The following is a 23,748-nucleotide window of genomic DNA, read 5'->3' on the forward strand; positions in this document are numbered from 1 at the left end:
GGCGCGGTGTTCAGACGTGTCACGTTCTTTATCAATACCACGTGTGTGTGTAGTGTTTGATAGGCGGATAACACGGCTCGGCTTTGACAAATGTATATTGCAATACCTGACCTTTACTGAAATTGACAACCCACTCACGGAGTCGTAAAAGTTTGTTAAAACAATGGAACGTGGTTAGAATATTTACATATTAACGACGTGGAATTTCATTTGCTATTTCGACAAGGGACCCGGAGTTAAAAACTTTCAAATAGTCATATCAGGCACGAATGGTTAACGTGACCACGGACTATTTTCCTTCATTCGCCGACCCTCGCGTATAAATACGGCGTCGTAGTTGTACTAGACATTGTTCAATGTGCGTGACTTATGCATTTATAAGCCAGTATCAAGTTACCTCTTTGTTCAACTTCTCTAATAGCACGTAGCGGCCAACGGGTTTTATTTCTATTCGCTGGAGGGGAGGGCGAACTTCCGTGCTTCGTGCGTGCAAAGGCCGGGGCGACAGCGTTGCACGTGACAGACTTTGCCAATCGTAACTGACTCACGCATATTGATTACATACACAGTGTCACTAAATCGGCCGACACGGCGTCGACTCGCGCTCTTTGGAAGTTGGGACTGTACTCTCGTCAGATCGAGCCTAGCTGGTATTGGCTCCTGTCATTCAAAGCCCCTCAGTCGGGCAAGCGCCACAATCAATACCCACATGCCTTGCCGCGGTGAGCGCACACGGCCCGATATCACATCAAGGAGAAGGTTATTACTTCAGCGTGGACCGCCCCAGAAAAGTCTTTCTCGGTGTCGTAAATAGCTCACGGTCTTTACTGAAGGATTTCCAGTGAGAGGTGAGCTGTTCCTAAACTCTCACCAGATCGGTGAAGATAACTGGGCGAGCTGGAAGCTTCTGTGACGGGTCCATTATAGTTTATCGCGCTCTCCTCTCGAAATAGCTTCTCGGGCGAAACAGATTGATCAGCTAGCCATTCGTTTTTGTTGCATTGCTCTCCACGATGAGGCGACGGAAGGGTAATCGCGGGCGACCCAGGAAAGTTAAGAAAGGACGCTTTCCCAAACTGAGGGAGAGTATACCGTTTGATTCAAAACTTTGTGAAAACAACTCGAACGACCAGACGACAAGTTTGAAAAGTGACGACGCCGTGACTGGAGTTATCGGGCTGGATAAGACGGGGCCTTTCAGCTACCGTGTCGGCAGTGTTAACATCGAACTAGAAGGATCTGAGGAGGATATCAAACCAGTCATTCAGGAGAATGACATTATGTTGGAGGTCGAGTGTGGATCAAATACCGCAAGTATGTTTTTGTCAAGACTTTGCCAAGGGAGCAAGGGGTCGTGTATTGAGTTCGATGGAGCCTGGTTAACTCCCAACGAGTTTCAGTTTGTCAGTGGACGGGAGACGGCGAAAGATTGGAAAAGATCTATCCGACATTTTGGACGAAGCTTAAAACTCCTAATTACTAAAGGAATATTGACTGTCCATCCCGCTGCTTGTCGATGCGACAGCTGTCGTCTGCTCTCCTCAACGGTACGTATTACTTCTCTACCGCCATACGACTCGCTGTGTTATCATTACAAATGGCCGCCATCTTGGGGCGGTCGAGCAGACGAGGCAATATGTCTGCCTATGATACGTGTAGGTCAACTAACCGACATTCAATCACGCTTTACACATTAATGAAGCTTTTAGCCGCTACGGAACACGTTGAATACTAGAGCTGAAACACCCATTTATACAACGGTTCAAGTTCCGTAGCACATCTCTTTGAATGTTTTTTGTTATTTGATGACGTAAAGCGACAAATTGAAAGCAGAAAGACAACACCCCTCTCGCCACTTCCCAAATCGCCATTATCCTCTACCGTCCTTCGTTACGGAAATGTTACAGCCTGAAGCGCGACTGTTTTTACTATCGAACTAATGTTGTTCCGTAGCATGAACGCGTCTTTGAACTTCTCAAAAAATGTAAACGTGTGCTATATATTGTAAGTGACATTAGTAAATAAGTATATATGTCAATGTACTGAATTTTCAATTTTATCTCAACAGGGATTTCATCAAGCTTAACATTCCTCTTTTCGTATCGATTCCCCATACACTGATCTGAATTAATCATTTATTCACATTAAGCACGTGTTTATTGATGATTGGAAGGTGCACAGTTAATCGATAGCATGGTGACGACATCGATAGCGTGACGCTATTGTTCAAGGTAATTTTTCCCACCGCGCAAGCAACAACCAACACCGTTGTCAAATATACTGCTGATAAATATATCATTTTTCCACATTTACTTTAATTTACGGCGTCGTCAGTCAATACTGACTTTGCCGCACACCCTTATCACGGTGTGTTATCAGATGCGACTGGGTAGCGGTGCTTGATAGCTTTAATTGCAGGACTTTAGTTGATTTTTTTTTGCATGCACGTACAAAAGCTCGCCATTATCTGGGCCCTGGCTATATGGGGAGAGCTTCGTGATCGAAACGCGTGAAAGATCACGCAGAAGGCTTGCCCGGGTCTTGTGTAACCTTGCCTCACTGATATCCCAAGTCCCAAACGTGTTTGGGAAACTCCTGCGGGCATTTGAACAAATGTTGAAATATAGCAGACGACAGTCCGTTCGTGACGTAAATACCGACACGCCATTATCCAATCAGATCTATCGATTAGAAGTAATAGAATATTTTTTCTCCCGATGGCGAACCCGATCGCTTTGTCCCTTGACGGAAATCCACATTCGTTTCAGAAAAGCCCGTCTGCAATTTTATCGCTACCTTCACCGCGGGACGCCATCTTGGCAGATCAGGCCGCGCACACGTGACGTAATTAGTGGCAGTGTCGAAAGCTTCCCGCCTTTCCCCTAGCCAACGTGACGTTTATTTACTGAGAGTTTTGCTCACAAAGCAGCTATTAATCCGCAAGTTCGGCACAGGAACCCGACACATGGCAGCCGTTAGAAGTAACGCTTACGACCGAGATTGCCATGGCCCCCAACGCACGCTAACGCCAGCCACATTCTATTGTCTATATTTATAATCTTTTAGATATACATGCGCCCCTGCACGGAATTCAGATATCGGTGTAACTTGATACGACGACACATCTCCTCGACAGATGAGTGTCAGACGGTGCGAGGACTGCGCGTGTATTCGTAATACCAACATACGACGCAAATAAGCTATCATTTTACATAATCATTTCTTACAAACGAATGTTAGGTTTTCGTGTGCACATTAACAGCGACATATGTTGGTTAATGGTTTCACACTCGTGTCGTAAATACGCCCGTGAATGTTACGGTTCGGAATAGAAAACGTGTAACGTTACTGATAATGTGGCATCGTACCCCGACGTGACGGGTCACGTCGGTGCTCATACTATCGACCTAATGTTTGCCGAAACGCGTCATAAATACCCCCACTACGTATACAGGTGACGGTTACACTCTAAACATCGTATAATTTCAAGCCACATTTCAAATGTTTAATGTCAAGGGAAATGCTAAACAGCAGTTCCAACGTTTTTCGTGAGATGCGCTTGCTGTTTCCACGTAAATTCTGTCTGTAAGATTAATGGACCATTCACGAAATGGGTATTGAAGCGTGAATGATTTCGTTTCGTTCTCTCTGAACGGTTTATTACCCCGCGATTCGGAAAGGAGTCCATTAATCGTAGAAGAAACCTCTCGACTGCTAGAACAAACACGTGGATAGAAAACAAGCACGGGTTTATTGCTTCTCGAGATGTTGCCATGGTAACCGCGATTGTAACGTACGCTCTGCATTTATAAGCATAAGGTGTATATGTCCCTTTGAAATGCAGGTCTGTTGATACGCACGGACGGATACGTAATATTTATTTCAACGCCTTGCTCGCAGCCTGGACAATTGTTCGTGAAAGTAATCACGTGGGCAATTTGCATAAGGGTTTCAGCTCAACGTGTTTAGCATAAAGGGGATGGTAATGTTGTCGAATTTCCTCCATTTTGGGATCATCGACAACCTGGCTCCAAACAAAAAGAGCCGTGACATTTCTAGCCGACAAAAATGCCCTTGTCACGACTTGGGTTCTAACACGTGTCAAACGCGAGATGTCCCACCGCTAAGCGAACGTACTGTTTGCAGTCGAGCGGTGTCGATTATTGAGACACATTAAAACGAGTGAATACTTTACGCTTTATGGGCCAGACTCTACATAAATTGTTTCCAAAGGCAATGTACGTAATCGATTTGCACAAAACGGGATAAATCCATAAAATTCCTGTCATGTTTTGAGGACCATATGTTGCCGCGGCGCACGTTCTCTTGCAATGTACAACGGTTACAAGCGCTCGTGACGGATATGGACATCTGAATTTATCATCCTGGCATGTTACAACTATCACGCTTTATGAATAATATATGGCACATGAACGTATAAATATATCATTAGCGTTACTAACACAAACAATGAGAGCACAATGCGTTTATTCGGTTTGGAACAGCTTTGTGGGCCATGTGTATACTCACGTATCACATTTGCCAATGTAAAAATCAATATTTATACACATGTGTGACGTACATTTCACCAATCAGCTGTGGCTCCGTGAACTGTGTTTTATGCGCTGTAGATGCATAACCTGGAGTCAAAATGGATATCATAAATTTTAGACAGGCAAATAAATTGCCAAGCCATGCTCGAGGCATTGTTAAACAGCACCGACTCGTTTTAGATTACTTACCGTGACCCGCAGTGCGCATCCACCTATATTTATCCTTCATTTACCGTGGCGGTGCAATCTACACGGACTGAGCGGGTGTGAATTGCTCTGACATATACAACTTGCGCCACGTCGGCTTTTTGAAATCTACAACATGATCAATAACTAATGATATGCATTATTTATTGTCGACGTGCTGGAGACGGTGTTGTTGAGGACTTGTAAATTTCATATACGACACCAACCTCCGCAATGGCCGGTATGTTCAATGTAAGTAGCAAACGTGGTTAATTTCAGTGTGTTGTTGTACATTACAGCGGTGATGGTTTGAGCACGGCAGGAAATGTACATATGCCGGGCGCAATGTGCGTCACTCAAGACGGTTCACGCAAATAGAACATTATCGTGTTACTACCGTGGATCGTGCTCGCCTAAAAAGGAATAAAAAGGCCGGGGGAAGTACATTTTATTGAATTTGGCCTACAGCGGAAAATGAATGTAATTTTTTTTAAAATACAGCTTGATTTTATTTCGTTCTCTTGGCTCATTCATCGATTTACGGAGCCGTAGACACGAATACTCGCCGAACATTCGCGGTAAATGCTGTTCTTTTCATGGAAAATCGGCTTGATAGAGGCCGTTCTCTCTTCACCACGGCACCGATGTAATTAAAGATGTATTTGCAGGCGATACGACCAGTCTTATGCTATTATCAAGGGTCAGTAATTTTCCACACCTCGCCTCTTCTTGTGTTTAATGTGCTGAACATTTGCACACGGTGCAAATAGGGGTTATTACGTCACGACTTTTCTTATCTAACCACCACAATTAATTGTGCCTGTTAACCTTTCAACCCGATACCCACGGAGTATATGTTGTTGATAATGAATTGTCAGACGCCGCGTCCGCTTTAGGAAGTATTGACATTTTACACGTGTGCTAAATATCTACGCGTCTCTCAGCGTAAATAGTGCGCTTGTTTGTTGGAAGTGAGATGGCGGCAGTACCACGCATACTGGACTCGATGCCTGGACGCAGTGCCAGACACTTTTCAAACATCATTTTTAATCGATTACGTCTTGAAATCTAATTTTTAAAGGGACACGTGTCTCGTATTCCGCTGAATAGTCTCTATGAAATGCGACCGTTGTTTGAAAGGCTTGGGATTTTTAAACTGTGTGCGTACAACGCTATGCAACTAGATGTTAAACACAGGATGATTTATGCTTCAGCAACAATATGTTTAATCCGGGAACATCACACAAGAAAGAGTGCCGCAGAATAAAGGACTGCTGTCGATTAAAGATGCTGTCTTAATCAACCGATATCCGTTTAATGTCAGTTATGATTTTTGATATCTATAAACACTTATGGTTTTGATATCTATAAACACTAATTGGTATGAAACTGATGCAGCAAAATAATATTCAACTACGACGAATCATTTCTGTGGAATGTGTTTTAATGTGATTAATATACCCTAATGCCAGATTTAACTGAAACCGTACTCCTTTAAATATAGTAATGCTTCATAGGATGAAAAGTATATGGTGTTTGTACATGCAACGTGTAGAGTGACAGTTTTGGGACTCTCCTAATCTTTCACAGCTTCAGTTGTGTTTTCTAATTAAAATAGTCCCTCGACGCTATTTCCGGCACGTGGGCGATAAACGAGCTGTCTTATCCATTCCCAGCAATCTGCAAAACGTGGTGATGATGGGGCGTTGTTTACCTTATCTCCATCCGCATCATAGCTGCAGAGAAACTCATCTTCTATAAACTTGTTAGGCAGGGTGTACGTAATATGTAAATTAACGTGTAATGTGTAAAGAACACACTTTAAAAAAAAAACTTTTGAAATTTTGAAAATCGGGGCTCGTTTCGGAGAGGAATATGCTCACTCATATTCTGAAGTAAACAAGCCGTCAACAAACAGTGTTCACAAGCGTTATTTTCCCCGGCCATACAGAGTCATTATCCTTATTTCGTTTAAAATGGCTAAGATTGGTTTGATATACGGGATCGCAACACATTACAACGCATTGACTTGGTTCCTTAACGTAAATTCTTTTGAAACCATACAAAGCTTTATGATCAAGTTGCGAAATATTTGTTAAACCTTAGCGTTGTGAATAGACGGCTGTCAACGATTCGTCGGGGAACGAGTTCGTGTCATAGCGTTCCCTCTTAATAGACACGGGCGATGACGACGATACATTGTGTAGCGGTAATGTCTGGTTTTGTCGTATACTGTACAACAATCATCTGTTGTCTAGTAGGTCATACGTTGTACAACAATAACTGGTTTGTTTTGTAGGCCATGCGTGCAATGTTCACCATTTCGAAGACCAATAAAACAAACCATTTTAGAATATGTAATACGATCCTAAAAAACCCAACAATAGGCCTCGTACGCTGGTGTGAGCCAATTGGTTGTAGCAGCTATCACTTGTAATGCCATACAGTACTTCGTCGGTATTTATGCGAGAAGAATGTTTCAACGATAAGTATAATACCCTGCGAGATCGGTAACATTTCATTACAGACTCATTACGTCAGCAAAACCGCATCGTAATTTGAATTCGTGTAGTGACGTCAGTGGCTTTTTATTTGGAATAGCCGCTTGCTGTCCGTTTGGATTATGTGCAATAAACAGTAGCGTTGGTCGTGAATTTGGAAGTGAGCGAGTCTGATCAATTATCATCAGCATATATTTAATGTACGTATGTTTATTATTAATCGATTTGGTTGTGAGATGGATTGAAATGTACATGCTGTGGGTGTCAACAGACCAGAGAACGCAAACTGATGTCTATTGCTTGTACTTTTCAATCCATCTCAAGGCGATATCGATTAATTGCAAACATGTATTAATCTTGTAGTGTACTGTTTAATACTTTGTCTTAACCTTCTCACGGCGAAATCTTTTAATTGCATGTAGTTTAATGTTTAATAGTTTTATTTCAAGTAGCATTTTAATCAAGAGTTCATTAACGAATTATAAATATACAATGGCTGACCAGCGAGTTCTATTTAAACAAACTATAATTATTTTGGGTGTAAGCTCAACGAACATGGAAGTGAGCTGTTATATTGTTGACTCTTTTGACAGTTTCACCATGTGGATCACGTCTTTACAGACTTACGTCCTTGCTCGTAGCTCACATCGTGACAAAAATATAACATAACTCAAGGAAGCAGGGTTTGTTTTAAAAAAGCCAAAACAACTTTAACATTCTCTGTTCACGGTAGCCGACTAGAAAGTTTGCAGACGATCGTTTGCGCAGACATCAATCCAAAATGGCGCCTCTAAAAACGTTTGGTTTGTAGCCGGCCCGTGTCACCATACCTTCCCTTCTAGGCAAGGATCAAATCTTTTGGCCGCGACTTAACGCCGACTTGCAGAGGCGAAACAACTACACTTATCTAAACCTCCCAATCTCTGGGGGTTCATTTTCGGGAATAGCGTTACGCGAACGGATCACGTGTTGGACTGCCATTTACCCCTATTGCCATGACAACCGCGCGTGTTTTAATATTGACAAGAATTGTTCGAGACCAACCCGCACGTTCACGGGACTGGTTTATCGACAGGGGGAGAGCGGGAGGGGGGTCTATCAAATCTTGTAGGCGAGCTTGACGGCGCCGAACATGTTCGCGTGATGCCCGTGTCCAACCCATGCATGCTGAGTTGGCTCGGCGCCAGATCTCGTGCACTCATCTGGTCTCATGGCTCTCCGTGATCGAAGGCAGCCGCGTATATAATGTCTACAGACCGGCTGGTCTTCGATAACTCGCTTGCGACAAACCTTAAATTGTTATCGATCCCACTGAGACAATCATGTGACCAAGACCCAATCACTTGCCTTCTACATTCCAAACTATCGATTCTCTTTTGTATCGGAGAGTGTTCCGTTTCTCAGCGACTCCTATATTCGATAAAGTTTTCGAGACCATTCCGTCCCCAGTTGCACGGGAGTGTGAACTGCTGTAGACGCCATCGGCAAAAAATCTGACGCAAATATTAGCAATTTTCTCCATGGTTAGTACTGGTTCTATAGTCTTGCCGCGCGTCGAACAGTAATTAACGGTCCTATAAAACCGTATATGTTCTGAAGCGAAAAGAGAGATTAAATGCGACACCATCTTTTTTCTCCAGTTCTGTTCTTTAGACGCGGGTTCATCTACCGAACCAGTGAAGTACAAAAATGCCATGTCGTTAACTGGTGTTATAGTTAAGAATCTTATTTTCGATTACATAGCTTATGAGTATCTAAGTAGCGAGGACATTCTGGACGCTTTCAGACCTCGCCGCAACATTACGTATTCAGTACACGGCGCATTGCAAGTAATCACGTGAGCGAGATGTGGTTTGAATTTATATCACTTGTTTTTTTATGTCCTGAAATGCTATTATTTCTTAGTTTATTGAAGTATGTTGACTCACGGGTATTAATTGTTTCGTGTAATCATTTCCCCCTATTACTGTAGTGATATTATTCCTGTTGGTTATCAAGTCATGGTTTCGGAACAGGCAATAGCGTTTTTATTAATGACGCTTTAGGAGGGGTGTATACTGAACAAAAGAAGTTAGGGATCATGGATATTTTAAGGGATCCTTTTCTGAAATTGTGTGATGTCTTCACTACAAAAACGTATCCCCAAAGTATTCACACCAAAAAAATAATTATTTGTTAAGAATATGTGATTGTACAACAACGAATGGTAATCGTTTTTCAGTTAATTGTCTGGAAATTTGTCATTGTATTTCGCAACATAGAATTTCATCTCTTATATATACATTTGCAATATGTGTTGTAATTCATCTTGCTATCCATCACAATATTATTTAATATAGATGGGGAATATCACCCAATACCCCTTGGCAAGGACAGATAGTGAAGTCCAATATTATACACTCGGTATAATTTGAATATTTAATGAATAATTCATAATGTCATGCATATGGATAATAATGGGCAATTTATTTATTTGTCGAGATCAATTTCCCAGAAACACTTATTTTGTCCCTCTGACACTGTACAACAGAACCGTCATCTGCAATGCGAAACCCTTAATCATGAAGCTGATTGCATAAGAGACGCATATGTTAATACCGTTGTGGTACGCAATAATGATATAAACAACTGTTTAGTCATGAGACTGGCGAACTTTGAGTCCTTGTCAAATCGGTTTGTGCGCATTAACCAGCATGTCTCGAGCGCCGCGTTAATCTGAACGTTAGATCGGAAGTTGCCGGTTTCATTTAACGAAATCGAGGCGTTATCATTTGGTTTTTCCGCACTAATAATCCTATCAAAAATATTGGTCGTACTGATGATTCTGTTACCCCTCCCACAGGTCATTACATCCACTGACCGGTCCCCTTGAGGGCATTTTGGACTCTCGTCACGTGTTGGCTGAATATTTATGATGACCACCGGTCTTAGTTCTCCGACTGGACGCTTGACCTTTGTGTCTGGATTGTGAAAGAACGCTTGACCGTAACGGTTATCTGAGATGGCGGTTGTGTTTGCAACGAGGGCGATAGCTGATAATGATCGCTCCCCGACCTCGGAAGCCTGATAAAGAGGGGCATTATCTAGTTTACCGAAGGACGCCCAAGATGCGGCGATTCAACCCACGTCATATATGCATGGCGGAATCATAAATCATTATACGTGGGAAATGTCACGTGCTTGACAGTTTAAGTTATCAGGCAACATTTATGCTTCCAAGCCGAACAATTAATGTGAATTTAAGATGACGATATTTCGACAGACCTATTCTACTTGTCAGAGGTTAAACTTAAAGTATATCTTTTAAGTTTAATAGAGCAATGTATTGCCGTTTCGGCGTATATGGTACTCTTTTTCCAGTTTGTTGCACTGTACCGAGAGTAATCACGTGTTGACATTTTAGGAAATGAGATAAGTGTGACTTCAAGCATGTATATTGTCATGGTAATACTATCAAAGCTCGACTGAAACAGTATTTGTGTGAATAATTTATAATGTCGAAGTTAAAGTAGGCAATAGCGTGTGATGCCTCGGTTGTAAGATAGCGCATTAATGTCGCCTCTCGCCTTCCTGTCACGTGACGCTGGTATAAGTCCGCGATCTACATTAACCTCAGTCGTTGAGGAACCTACCCCAGTCATTGTACATTTACCCCGGGATCCGTGAAGATCCGGCTTATAATACCTGTCTTTAGCAACCCATGCTTGTCGTAAAAGGCGACTATGCTTGTAGGAGGCGACTAACGGGATCGGGTGATCAGACTCGCTGACTTGGTTGATGTATGTCATCGTATCCCAATTGCGTGGATCGATGCTCATGATATCAGTCACTGGATTGTCTGTTCCGGACTCGATAATTTACAGACCGCCGTCAAATAGCTTGTCTATTGCCAGGTGTTGCGTCAAACAACAAACAAACAAAACATTTATCCAAGTCAGCGACGTACTTTTGCCTCAGCCATGGTGTTATACATTTATGGAAATACTGATGTCCACATGTAGCCAATTCTTTTAGGTTGCCGACTACACTAAGGTGGTACAAAAACACTTATAATAATCTTATCAATTTCTACATTTTCACCAATTCATTTATTTTATCAATGTACATTATTTTGTCATTATAACTATATATACTTACAAATATGTTTTGTTTCGTATAACAGTTAGTCTAAGACTACTGATATAAACGTACATGTAAAACATATGTAAATGTTTGTCAATCATTTCGTTTGAAATGTACAACCCGATGTTTACACAAGCGCGGTCATAGCGCTCAGTACTCTTAAGATACACTCTCTCTGGCAGATACACCCTCTCTGACAGATACATTGTCTCTGACAGAAACACCTATGACAGATACACCCTCTCTGACAGAAACACCCACTCTGAAGGATACACCCTGAAAGTATTCAGATTTCTCGAGTACCCGTAGATCATCAATTAGATCACACAGACTTGACAAAGCCCATAAACTTAATACGAGAACAACTTTATCTGTAATAATTCGAAAAACCCACATGATCCACAAACAAACATGACCAGAATTATTCATGAAGTACTAAAATGCACAATCGTAGCCCTGACGTCCACATGACTCCATGCATTCTTCCTCACATGCACTTGCTTCACGCAATGTCCATTCGTGACAGAGACCTCCCTTTCCCGACTTCCCCGACTTCCCCGACTTCTCCACCTGATTCAGAGGGACTATGAATTATTCACGGATCATCAAATTGTAATTAGTCAAGAGACGTTTCGTAATTACAGTCTTGTGGCAGTAATTGTCTTGTAGTCGAGGCCGAAAACGTCCATTTGAAATTAATGTCCACTTTCTGAGTTGAAAGCAAAATCTGGAATATTGTCAAATGAAGTTAGCGTAACTTTGCTGGGAGGAAAGACTCTACGGGGGACGGGGATGGGGGTGGTTAACACAGGGGGAGGGGTGGGACACAGAAAATGTCATTCTATTGTTGTCAGTTGACTTGCGTCCAATCATTCATGTATTTCTCGCAATACACTGCGCAGTTTACTAAATGTGACTAACCCGTTTGGCATTCGTCGTAGCACGAATGTATACGTTTTGAAACCCGTACGTCCTTTATTTGTATAATTAGGAGCAGGTTACACAAGTAAATGTAGACGATGTCGTGCAATACGACACGCCTTTGTTGATAATGAACACTGCCAGTGTGGGGCCCTAGGACGGGAGTTGTCGTTACAGGGATGCGCGTACCCTATCGGCTGAGGTGAACTTTATGAGACTCACAAATTCATATAATCCCCCCTAAATAAACATGCGTGCACACGAATTAACGCCGACTTTAGTAAAAACCGATCTGATGTGTTCGGCTTGACTGGGCAGCCGAAGCGTCGATGTCAGATTTTATTTCGTCGATTTTAATGGGCTGATTGTGAATGCTCAATAAAGTTGCTTCGTGGCTGTAGATTTATTGAGCTGGTTTCTGTTTCAGACAAACGAGCCCAAACTGGTGAAAGACAAACGTGAACGGGACTTGAGAGAAAGGGCAAGCAAAGGTTGTTCCGGGTCAGCCTCGGGGTCGGACAAGGATGAGGGCGGAAGTCGAGGGAGCGAAGATGATGGGAGCGAGGAAGCTGACGAGGAGAGTCGGGAATCCGGCGAGAACGGAGACGAAGATAGTGGGTCTGAGGAAGAGGAGGAAGAAGGAAAGGTAGAGGAGAATAACAACGAGGCTGGTGAGAAGGAGTCGAGTAGTAGTGATACCTCATCTTCATCGTCTGGCTCCTCTTCCTCCGGTTCTGATTCTGACTCTGATGAAGACGAGAAAAAAGAGGAAGAAGAGGAAGAAGAAGAAGTGAAACAAGATGAAGCAGTGGCTGAAGAACCAACTGATAATGTGACCGAAAATATGACCGAAAATATCGAAACTCCCGTTGAAATTAGTAAAACAATTGATGAAGATGTGTACACACCTCAACAAATGGAGGTTGTTGAGGATGTCCAAGAGGAAGAGGGAGGCAATGAGTCTGTTGTAGAAGAGGAAGAGGAAATGCCAAATGATGAAGATAATGTTGTTGAATCTAAAGATGAGGAGAGTATTCCTTCTTTGGAAAATGGCATCGAAGCTGAGGCAGAGAAGGCAATGGAGGAGGAGGAGGAAGGGGAGGAGGATGTCGAGCCCAAGGAGGAAGAGATGGAGAAGCGTGAAACCAAGGACATACCCATGGAGGAAGAGTGTTCCGTGAAAGAAGAAGAAATTGTCGAACCAGTTGAGTCATCTGAGCCAACAGAACTTGAGGCCGTCGATTCTTCTCCCGTCGATTCTTCTCCCGTCAGTGCCACCGAGATCGAAGACTCCAAAAACCTTGAAGAGCCAAGGGGGGTTTCTCCCGTAGAGGTCAAACCAGAAGATGAGCCTTCTGACAGTGTTCCTGTGGTAGATTCGGACAAGATGAAAGAACTAACTGAGGACGAAGCCAGTCGGGGTAGCGTCAGCAGTGCACCCAGCATTGACAGTAGCATTAAAAACTCCTCAGATAGGGAACAAACACCTGTCCCTCGCAAGCTTTCCACACCAACCCTGCCTGACGTCTCTGTCAAGAAGAATGCTGAAAGATCAAACAGGTATGTATCTTTCAGTACTGTTAATCCTAACTACCCTTAAACTAATAATTTAGACAAAACTGAAAAATACACAATAATATGTTACTGATTTAAACTCTTACGTACATCAACCATAACAAAACGTAATCTTTGATTGGACAAACAGGTGAGGAAACTTAGATGAGAAAAAAAAACTCATAAAAAAAATTATTGCTAGGACTTATGCAAAAAGCGTCAACCTTCAAATACCAAGATGGCGTTTCGGTTGTTTCAGTCTTCACGGGCGGTGGATGTAATTGTAGTCATGTCGACAGTTGATGAATCGTTGTTCGCCAATGCCGCGGGCTTTCGGGTCATTGAGCGTTAGGGGACAACGGGGAGGGGGCTGGGGGCAGGGAGGCTTTCTTGTCACTCTTTGCACTGTGTTCCTAATGTAATTTAACACATCGAGGGGACATTTCTCAGGATTAGCTTTGTGGCAGCTTGAAATAACTCCCGACTTGTTTTTGTTGTTTTTCGGGACATCTGGAATTTGTCGCAATTCTGTTGAAAAGAATTCGAATTAACAAAGGCAAATTCTAAACTTAAAATGTATAGTTCGTGTAAATGCGAATTTCCTCTTACGTCCGCATGTTTCAACTGACTTTTTGATACGAAATTAACGTCAGGGCAATACCATGGTAAAAATACCATATCCACCTTGTCATTATGTTGAACGATGCTCATGATTTCAATCTCTGGATTGTCTGGTCCACACTCGATCATTTACAGACCGCCCTCACATAGCTGGAATATTGCTGAGTGTGGCGTTAAACAACGAACAAATCATACGTTTGTTGAGTTTAACTCCGCTTTTAACATTGTATCCACTATATATCACGGCGAGTAGTAATTTAGGTTTGTATCTTTGGGGAGCACACCACAAATGGTAACCCGTGACCCCCCAACACTCACATCACAATATATCCAAAGGTTTAAACACGACACGGTATCACAATATGGATTCTGTATATTGAAACGTATGGTGTTAGTCAAAATAGGAAATTGCTTCATAAGTAATCAAACGCAGGCTGTCTGCTTCGTCGCTCTTGTCACAAACTACTGGCGTGTTACACGTTAATTCTCAACTGTTCAAGGGAAGCCATTATTTAAACAGCATTCCAAATAGGTATTACCCAAGTCCATCAATCTTCCAACATCGTTGTCAACGTTCATCAAAGAACTTTTTCCCTCCTCGAATTGTCTTGGGAATATCTTTCAATTTCAGTCAATTTCTACTCAGCAACCGGTATGGTGTTTAAAACGGAACTGATTGATACATAATAACATCAAAGAAGGTTCCCGATCACTTGGAAATCGAACGTGATCGGCGTCGGAAGAAACAATGATAAATGACTTGGGAAAACATGCTGGAGGAAGACTTTCAGACTAAATGCCTTTAGAGATTTATTACCAGTGTTGTAGATTTCCTAAACCGACTCGTTCTATATAAAGGCGCGTTGTGTTAGATGCGTGCATCTCTCTCGGGGTGTACATTGTGTTTGGTTTTCGCACAATGCAATATAATTGAGTAAACGTATGTTTTACATTCATTGTATTGTAAAGAAATTTTCAGACCAAGATCCAGAAGGACGTGTTTTGAGAAAATACGATCAATTTCTATTGAATTCTTACGATCTTTGTCTCGCGATTGAAGAATCTTATGAAATGTCGTAATTAGTTACTGCCAGTATCGTGTATTTACATAGGTGGGGCAATCCACAAGTTATTGTATTGAATTAACCAGAGGTAATGTATTTCTGAGGTACATCACAATCTGCCATTGTTAATTTCAGCGGCGGAGGTAAATCTCGCCTGAGCAACATTATTGATCTTCTGAGGACTTCGAAAGAGAAAGAGACCCAAAAGCAAACGACACCAGACAGACCTGAAGAAAAGCGCCAAGAAACGCGACAGCCTGAAGTGAAGGATGTTAAGACTCCTTTTCCCCTTCCACAAAGACGTGACGAGACCAAGCCTAGGAAGCCAGAGCGAGAAGAACCATCGGTTCAGAAACCGTCAAGAGGTAGCTGCCGCCAGCTCGTACTGGCTTCATCTCACACATATATGTTAGCGGCGATACAATTACAAAAATAACCTCGTCTTCTTCTAAGCTCAACCGTTTTAGTGAGTGAGTGAGTATTGTTTACGCCGCCTTTAGCAATATTCCTGCAATATCACGGCCAGGGACACACTTTGTACCAATGTGGGAAATCGAACCCAGACCTTCGGCGTGACGAGCGGACGCTGTAGCCTCTTGGCTACCCTACCGCCCCCAATCGTTTTAAAATGGATCGTCGATAAATATTCTCAGACCTTTCAATATGGATCCTCGATAGGCAATGGTTTGTCACGAACGTCATCGCGATTTGCGATATGAGTGTTTTTTGTTGTGGTCGAATGTGGTCTTCGTATGTCTTTGATAGGCTGATAGATTTGTCTAAATAGTGTTCCAGTTCTGCTTTACAGAGCGTACCGAAATGGTGATTAGGTGGTCAGACCATGTGACGTATCTGTGTGTCGCCAAGCAACGTGGATGTTTTTAGTTGTTTAACGCCGAACTCAGCATTATTCCAGCTATATGACGTCGTTCTGTAAATAATCGAGTCTGGACCTCACAATCCAGTGATTGCCATCGATCTACTCAATTAGGATACGATGACATGCATCAACCAAGTCAGCGAGCCTGACCACCCGATCCCGTTGGTCGGCTCTTACGACAAGCTTGGGATGCTGAAGACCATTCTAACCCGATCTTTACGGGGAACTGTCTTCCTGACTCCATCAATTCTCCAGTGGCCGCACCTGGAATACTGCTGACATTCACTTAGTCGCGTATTTCATCGACATTGTGATTATTATGCTTACATTATAATAGACTGACTGGGTATGGAAATAGACCACATAAATATTGTTTAATTTTGGTTTTTATTTTTATCATTTTGGTTTTACAGAAGACGCGAGAATTAGCGAAAAAGCCCGTGAAGCGATGCGACTTCCCATGGGTCGACTTCCGTTTGGTTTCCCACCACCAGAGATCTTAGAACGTGCCAGCAGGGAGGCCCACGAACAGCTGTCCAAGAGCCACAGGCAGTTTGAAAAGAACCTCGAATCCCTCATCACGCAAAATATGAATCCATTCATCCCAGAACTAAGCATCTTCTCCTTACCGGAGCATCGAGCACAGCTCGAGTATAACTACATCAAGAACATGGAACGTCTGGATCAGATGGCGAAAGAACGGATGGCATCAATGGCGGAGATGCGGCACCAACAACTTCTCCGGGAACACAACAGCTTCGTGGCCAAGTTGGCGGAACAACAGAAGCCCAAGCCCGTTAGATCGGAGCCCAGTGAACACAGGAACAATAGGGAGAGTGTTAAGAAACCAGTGGCTCCGAATAAACGTACTGTAGCCGAAGGAAATTCGTCATCTTTACCAAAGGTTCCACATGCACATAGAGCGATGCCTGAAGTCAGGAAAGACAAACCAGATCATAGAACGTACGTTCAGTTATTTTCTCAGTTTATATATTTTACAAAATATTTTTCTTTGTCCCTTCTCCTGGGATCAAAATTTATAATGCTAACATCACTTTCATATTCAACTGTTTTAGTGATTTTGTTAAAACATGCTATATATATATAAACGTTTTGTACGTTCTGTATTATTAATAATGTGTTTTAATTTACAGGCTCCAAACGCCCCCGGCAGCGCACCACCATCATCCTTCGAGTCGTCCTCCAAGTACCGGAAATAAACCACCGTCCGCACTTCCGCTTCCTGCTTCAACCGGAAGAGCGGCTCACCCAGCAGGTCCGAGTGCGACACAGTCCCGGAGTTCCCCAATGGTGGCACCAATCGCCCCGCCGCTCCAGATGTGGTCGTCCTGCTTTCCATATGTGATTCCACCACCAACAATAGAAATGCAAAGACTTACTCAGTTTTTTCCTAACCTAAACGGAGGGATGTTCTCGGCGGAAACGGGCGAGAAACGTCAAACGGAGTCCCCTATACTTGACCTTTCCACGAAAAAGAGAAAAATGGACGATAATGGCAATGAACATCGTAGCAAACAAGCAAAACTGTCTTCCAACTCGCGATCAGTTCATCATCCTCATGCTAACGGATTACCAAGAGATCGTCACTCTCATAAAGACTTCAGTGCTAAAGACAGACCGGTGTGGGCTAACTTTGAAAGGAGTGGCGCTATGGCTTGTACATGCGCATTGCAGCATTTAAACGACATCCGGCACTGGTCCGTGGAGGATGTATGTTGTTTCATGAAGGGACTGGAAGGATGCTCTTTATACGTTGATGTAAGGAGAATATAATGTTCTAGTAATCATTATGTATTTGTGATACTCCAAGCATGGCTTCAATCGCCTGACAGGGCGAGGGCGTCCATTGGGTTTTACCTGACGCTTGAATTACCTTTGTGGTCGCCCGGAGCCAAAACATGCTGTTGAGTTGAATTTTCAATGATTATTGACGCAACTACGCAAAAAACTCCACATAACAAGAATATTTCCCATAGTGCACGAGGGCTGATAATGAGAGTTGGGGGAAAAAGCGAAAATCTACGTAGACATATTTAAATACCTCATCTTACGATTAAGCTATCATTTAACATCTTCTGAAGCTTGTAAGTTTTCTCAAAAGAAGCCAACAATGTTCGAAACAGATTGCGAATAATTCATTTACTCAGCTTTGAATGGCGGTCGCTAGGTGTCCCACTCCCCTCACTTCGATACAACTAGGGCGACGGTAATACATGGAAGTATTTGAACGGATCACTAACCAGACGGACGGTCTCCAGGCACGGCAAACATACACTACTGAAGAGAATACACCATCACTCCTCGGTTGGCTAATCATTCATTTTTAGCATTTTATCCATAAGCTGATATTGTGCGAATGTTATGAACCGCGTAGCGATAGCATTGCGAGGTTTGCGGTATTTGCGTTTTTTTCTTTTGTGGAGGAGTCCCTGGGAATATATTTCCCATCGTAGGAACAAAAATATTTCAAAATGCGGTTGGTTTCATTTTCGACTTTGATGGTAACGCCAGCTTCTAATGCAAATAGAAGTGAGAGAATGGTGCAGTCGTATACAGGGCATGGCGGTAAAGGGCGCACAATGGGCATAATGATAATGCATTGTATGGAAATGGGTGATGTAATGGAGGCAGTCACTGGATATAATAGTAGCCTATGCATGAAATGAACTTCATCTGTGGTATTATTTGTACCACACTTGGTGTTATTGTGTACGGATGTATGTACGTATGTCGAACGTGAAGGACAATGGGTGGAAGTGCACACAGGAATCACTTCATGTTATGCTTACAAAATATACTTGTAAAAGGAAGTTAAGGATCATAGATTATTTCATATTACTATTGCTTTGTTTGTTGTTTAACGCTGCACTCAGCAATATTCCAGCTGTATGACGTCGGTCTGTAAATAATCGAGTATGGACCTGACAATCCAGTGATTAACATCACGAGCATCGATCCACGCAAACGGGGTTTCGATGACATGCATCAACCAAGTCAGCGAGCCTGACCACCCGACCCCGTTAGTCGCCTCTTACGACAAGCATTGTCACCTCTCACAACAAGCATTGGTTGCTGAAGACCCATTCTTTCACGCACCTTCACGTGTCTTTTACTATTGTGAATCTGTCATGGCATGATAGATTAACTACAGTATTATAAAATAATCGAGTGTTCCTTAACTTCTTCTGAGTAGTGTAATTGATATCCAACGATAAGCGACATAACGTTAGTTGAAAAATAATCAGAGTGGTATTTTGCATACCAGGACTGGTATATGTGACAATATGGTATTGCATATAGCAGAAACGATAGTTATCTGAAATATCGGATACGACGAGCGTGCACTGTATACACAATATGTTATTATTAATATATATACTAATGCTAGGTTTATGAAATGAGTCGATATCGACATGTACGAAAGGTCGTGTTGGTACGCAATACTTTAAATTCGGAAATTGACCAGTGAAATATTAATCTCGTTTTAACCCAGACATGCCGTAAGCACTTGCTCTATCTATGCACATTACATTAGACTCTTGCTCCCATTGTTCCGACGGGTTATGTAATACTCCACGTAGAAGAACAACGGACAGTGCTTAGATAGACAAGCGTTATCGACGCGTCGACTCATTCACGGGGTCGTAGGTATTACGCCAAGGTTTTGTTTGTATAGGTCTTGACAACCCGGGGTTTTAGGAAATGCCCATTAACGACGTAATGACAAATGTGACGCAACATGCTCCAACGACAGTTAAGGCTGTGATTACAGCAAGGCAGAATTTAACTGATATCAATAGCTCCGCGATCCCGACGCGACCACCCGTGAATAACTACAACTGGTTTTGTTTACACGATACGTTCTGGCTAAAGAAGATTGCAGGCCAATTACTAGTGCTATTATCTCGTAACCAGGAACGTACTATCACGGGAAAAATAAGTTATTTTCATCACAAGCGTGACGGAAACGATGTAACAACATAGTTTGTTCTTATGTAATGATTGATTTATTATGACTTGTTTTAGCATGCGTGGTAAACGGTTGACAAGGGGATATTATTTCGTGGAGAGACAAGCGGGTCGGGTTAATAGGTGCTGATGTCTATAAGTCGGTAGTAGTTGTGTCGATGGATCTACGTTACCTTCCGTTAATATAGTATCCATACTGATTCATTTGAACACAAGCATAATCAATATTCAAACTAACGTTCGTCAGTGCATGTCGAATATTATACGAAAGGGCATATGTTGTGAGAATGTATAAAAGTTACAAATCGATACAGAGTATTATGCTGTGAGTGAGAAGGGTTTGACGTCCAAGTTCGTTTCATCAATAATATCCCTGTGTTCACCAGGAATCGAACCTGATCATTGGTGTAATGAGTGATCCCTTTGAGCACTTGCCCCCTCCCCGCTCCCCCCACCCAACGGATACTGTCCTTACACATGACCAGGTTACTAAATTTATGACCCGTGAAGATCCGGGGTGGAAAAGGTCTTCAGCAACCCACGCTTGCCGCAAAAGGCGACTAACAGGATTGGGTGGTCAGGCTCGCAGACTTGGTTGATGCATGTAATCGTATCCCAACTGCTTGGATCGATGCTCATGATGTCAATCAATGGATTGCCTGGTCAATACTCGATTATTTACAGACCGCCGTCATATAGCTGGAATATTGCTTAACAAACAAACTAAATGTATAATTATTGATGCGAACAATCAAGTTTAAACTATGAAATATATTTATAAACCGTATTATTTTGTTTTCAGACATTCCGTCGGCATGGGATTGATGGTAACACATTGCTCCTACTGACGTCAGACACGCTGGTGAAATCCCTTGGCATGAAAATCGGCGCCGCAACGTTCCTCACAGATGCCGTAGCAAGGCGGTCAAGAGAGCTTCAGAAACTAGTGCCATGTGAATACTGTCGGTTTAAGAACCAAAAGGGCTAGACTCGTCATTGTGGTAAATCGGTGGTGCTTAGGGACGCCATGGTCCAGTGGAATTGGAACGCGAGGATTTGTACATAAGGATTGGTCGGAATATTCTGCAATAAACCGACCGAGACAATTCGGTGAACAGATGTCAACACACGCTAAAGTGACGTGAACGGGATGTATATTTTGGTTAAATTGCTTTTGAAGGGATGGCAAAGCTGGACTCATTTATCATTCTCTCGTTTTGGAGAAATACGGGACCATGAGATAAATCCTCGTTGGGTGTTGAGTTTGTGTTCAAAGACGGAGTGTGTGTTGCTTCAATGAGGGTACCAGGCAGGTTTTGGATACGTCGACTTGAAAAATTCCAAAATTGTTCCTTCAAAAATGAACACGAACGTCCGTCATATTCTGCACGGATCTAGTGGTCGTGTGTGTATATAATCACTGACAGGTTAACTATCCATGTACCGTAGCTCATTCCAGTTAGCAGTGGACCAGCCTCTTTTATGTCACGTGACTGAAATAGACATAATCACCAAGCCATTTATCACCCATCATGATGTATTGATACAACATTTTCTCAGTCATTCGTGGACATCGTGTACAGAATGTTAAACATGCTGTGTGACCTTATTTATTGCTTTGTCGGTTTCATACATACATGATATCTACATGTGTACATTTCACAAATGAATGACAATCGCATATGTCAAAGTCTCGCCATTACTGTCATCTATGCGTGTTCATTAAGTTATTTGCGTCCGGTGGTGTTTTGTCCGGACGCCAACCCATATCACAACTATGCACTCTCATCTATTCCACGCACTATGCAGTCAGTGGTGTCAATTTCAGTGTTGAAATCGATTACCTTTGAAAGACATCTTCCAATTGAGACCAGAGATGTGTCCGTAAAGAAGAATAAGAGTTAGACACGGAAAATAGGATGGATTTATATTTTTTTCTAAAATTAATGAAATATGTTTCACGAACCATTTTAATAATAAACAAAATGACTGAATAAGCTGTGGACTTCTTAGCTACAAATCGCGGTGTCGACCCGTGATAATAATAATAAAATTATGTCCGATCATCGTGCCAGTTTTAAGAATATTTTATGAATTTTACGTGTTATTTTAAACGTTTTCGTTAAGTATATCATTTTAAGTTTGTATTTTTAATCTATTCACGGACACATTTCTGATGGTTTGAACAAAATATATGAAGGAATATGTTGTTTTTTGTTAATGCGATGACGTATAGTATTACGCTTTTGTTATGCAATCAATATACATTGATGTGTTTTACATCCGATCGTTTCCATGTTGATTTCGTGCCATAGACTCAGCACATGGAACCAAAGTTCTTCAGAAATAAACAGTTGTTACGCGCAACGACCCCATAGCTAGCTTGCTTTTGAACTGACAATTAGCTCTCATCGGCATTTTTGCGACCGAAATTCATGCAAGATTATTCACAAGCGTTTCCATAATGGTTGTGAATCCCTTCCGGATATGACGTCACTTCTAGCGGAAGTCAAATGGCGTTCACTTTGCAAATGTCAGTTTTGGGATGAATGAAACGACGACGGCAATGATAACAACCCGCCGTGTTGTAGCTACGCTGTTTTAACAGTCCCGCAGAAATCGTCGGCTGTGGTATAACACAATCTATATCTTCGTATTTTTGCAGCAGCTTAAATGGGATCGGTTGCGTTTGACATGCTCATATTTCTAACCAAATGAATTATGCTTTGAAGTCTTGGGGTCTAACAAATCGATTGAGATCGTTAGTGGCAACATTTATCAGACCTTTGACAGTTTTTAGATAACGACAAGGTAAGGCTTTTTGGCAGAAATTCATGCTCTGTAAGGTCGTGACTTTGCTCACGATTTTAATGGATTAGAGTTTTAAAGTTTTAAACGTGAACCAAGGGGTGGCTGATTTTTCTTTGGATTGAAATATGAGTCTGTCTCGCTGTGTGACAAACCTGCTACAATGAACGGTCCCCATAAGGGATCTGTTGAATCGCGTAAAACCAATATGGCGGATGTGCCTCTGTGCTCGAAAAAAGTGCGCAACATAACTGGTTGTACATATGTCTGAAAGCTTATGTTGAGATGAAATTGTTTGTAATAAACAGCCTGGTAGATATAACGTCTGTGTGTGTTGTTATCTTCACTGATTGCTGTCACGTGAATAAACCAGAACGAGACAGTGAAACATGACCTACAAGCATGGACAACCCAAGACAACAGAGTGAGTGAGTAGGGTGTAAAGCCGCTTTGAACAATGATATCACGGCGTATCGGCTTAATAAGGGAGGAAAGCTTGATGTAATGCCGGTCTCAGACGTTTACAACTTTGGTGAAACCCACGAGCA

The 23,748-nt window shown here is 42.3% G+C and overlaps 1 protein-coding gene across 1 annotated transcript; it reads left to right on the forward strand.

Moving 5' to 3' along the window:
* Positions 1–471: 471 nt before the first annotated feature.
* Positions 472–23,510, forward strand: LOC139468423 (uncharacterized). Its single transcript, XM_071250380.1, has 6 exons — positions 472–1,547; positions 12,711–13,843; positions 15,658–15,887; positions 16,816–17,365; positions 17,557–18,181; positions 21,195–23,510. Exons 1-6 carry the CDS (start codon positions 1,014–1,016, stop codon positions 21,378–21,380), a joined length of 3,258 nt encoding a protein of 1,085 aa, XP_071106481.1. The 5' UTR covers positions 472–1,013; the 3' UTR covers positions 21,381–23,510.
* Positions 23,511–23,748: the final 238 nt, after the last annotated feature.

Source organism: Haliotis cracherodii, unplaced genomic scaffold (genome assembly GCF_022045235.1).
Source record: "Haliotis cracherodii isolate W230 unplaced genomic scaffold, xgHalCrac1.p SCAF_2, whole genome shotgun sequence".
NCBI classification, from domain to species: Eukaryota; Metazoa; Mollusca; class Gastropoda; order Lepetellida; family Haliotidae; genus Haliotis; species Haliotis cracherodii.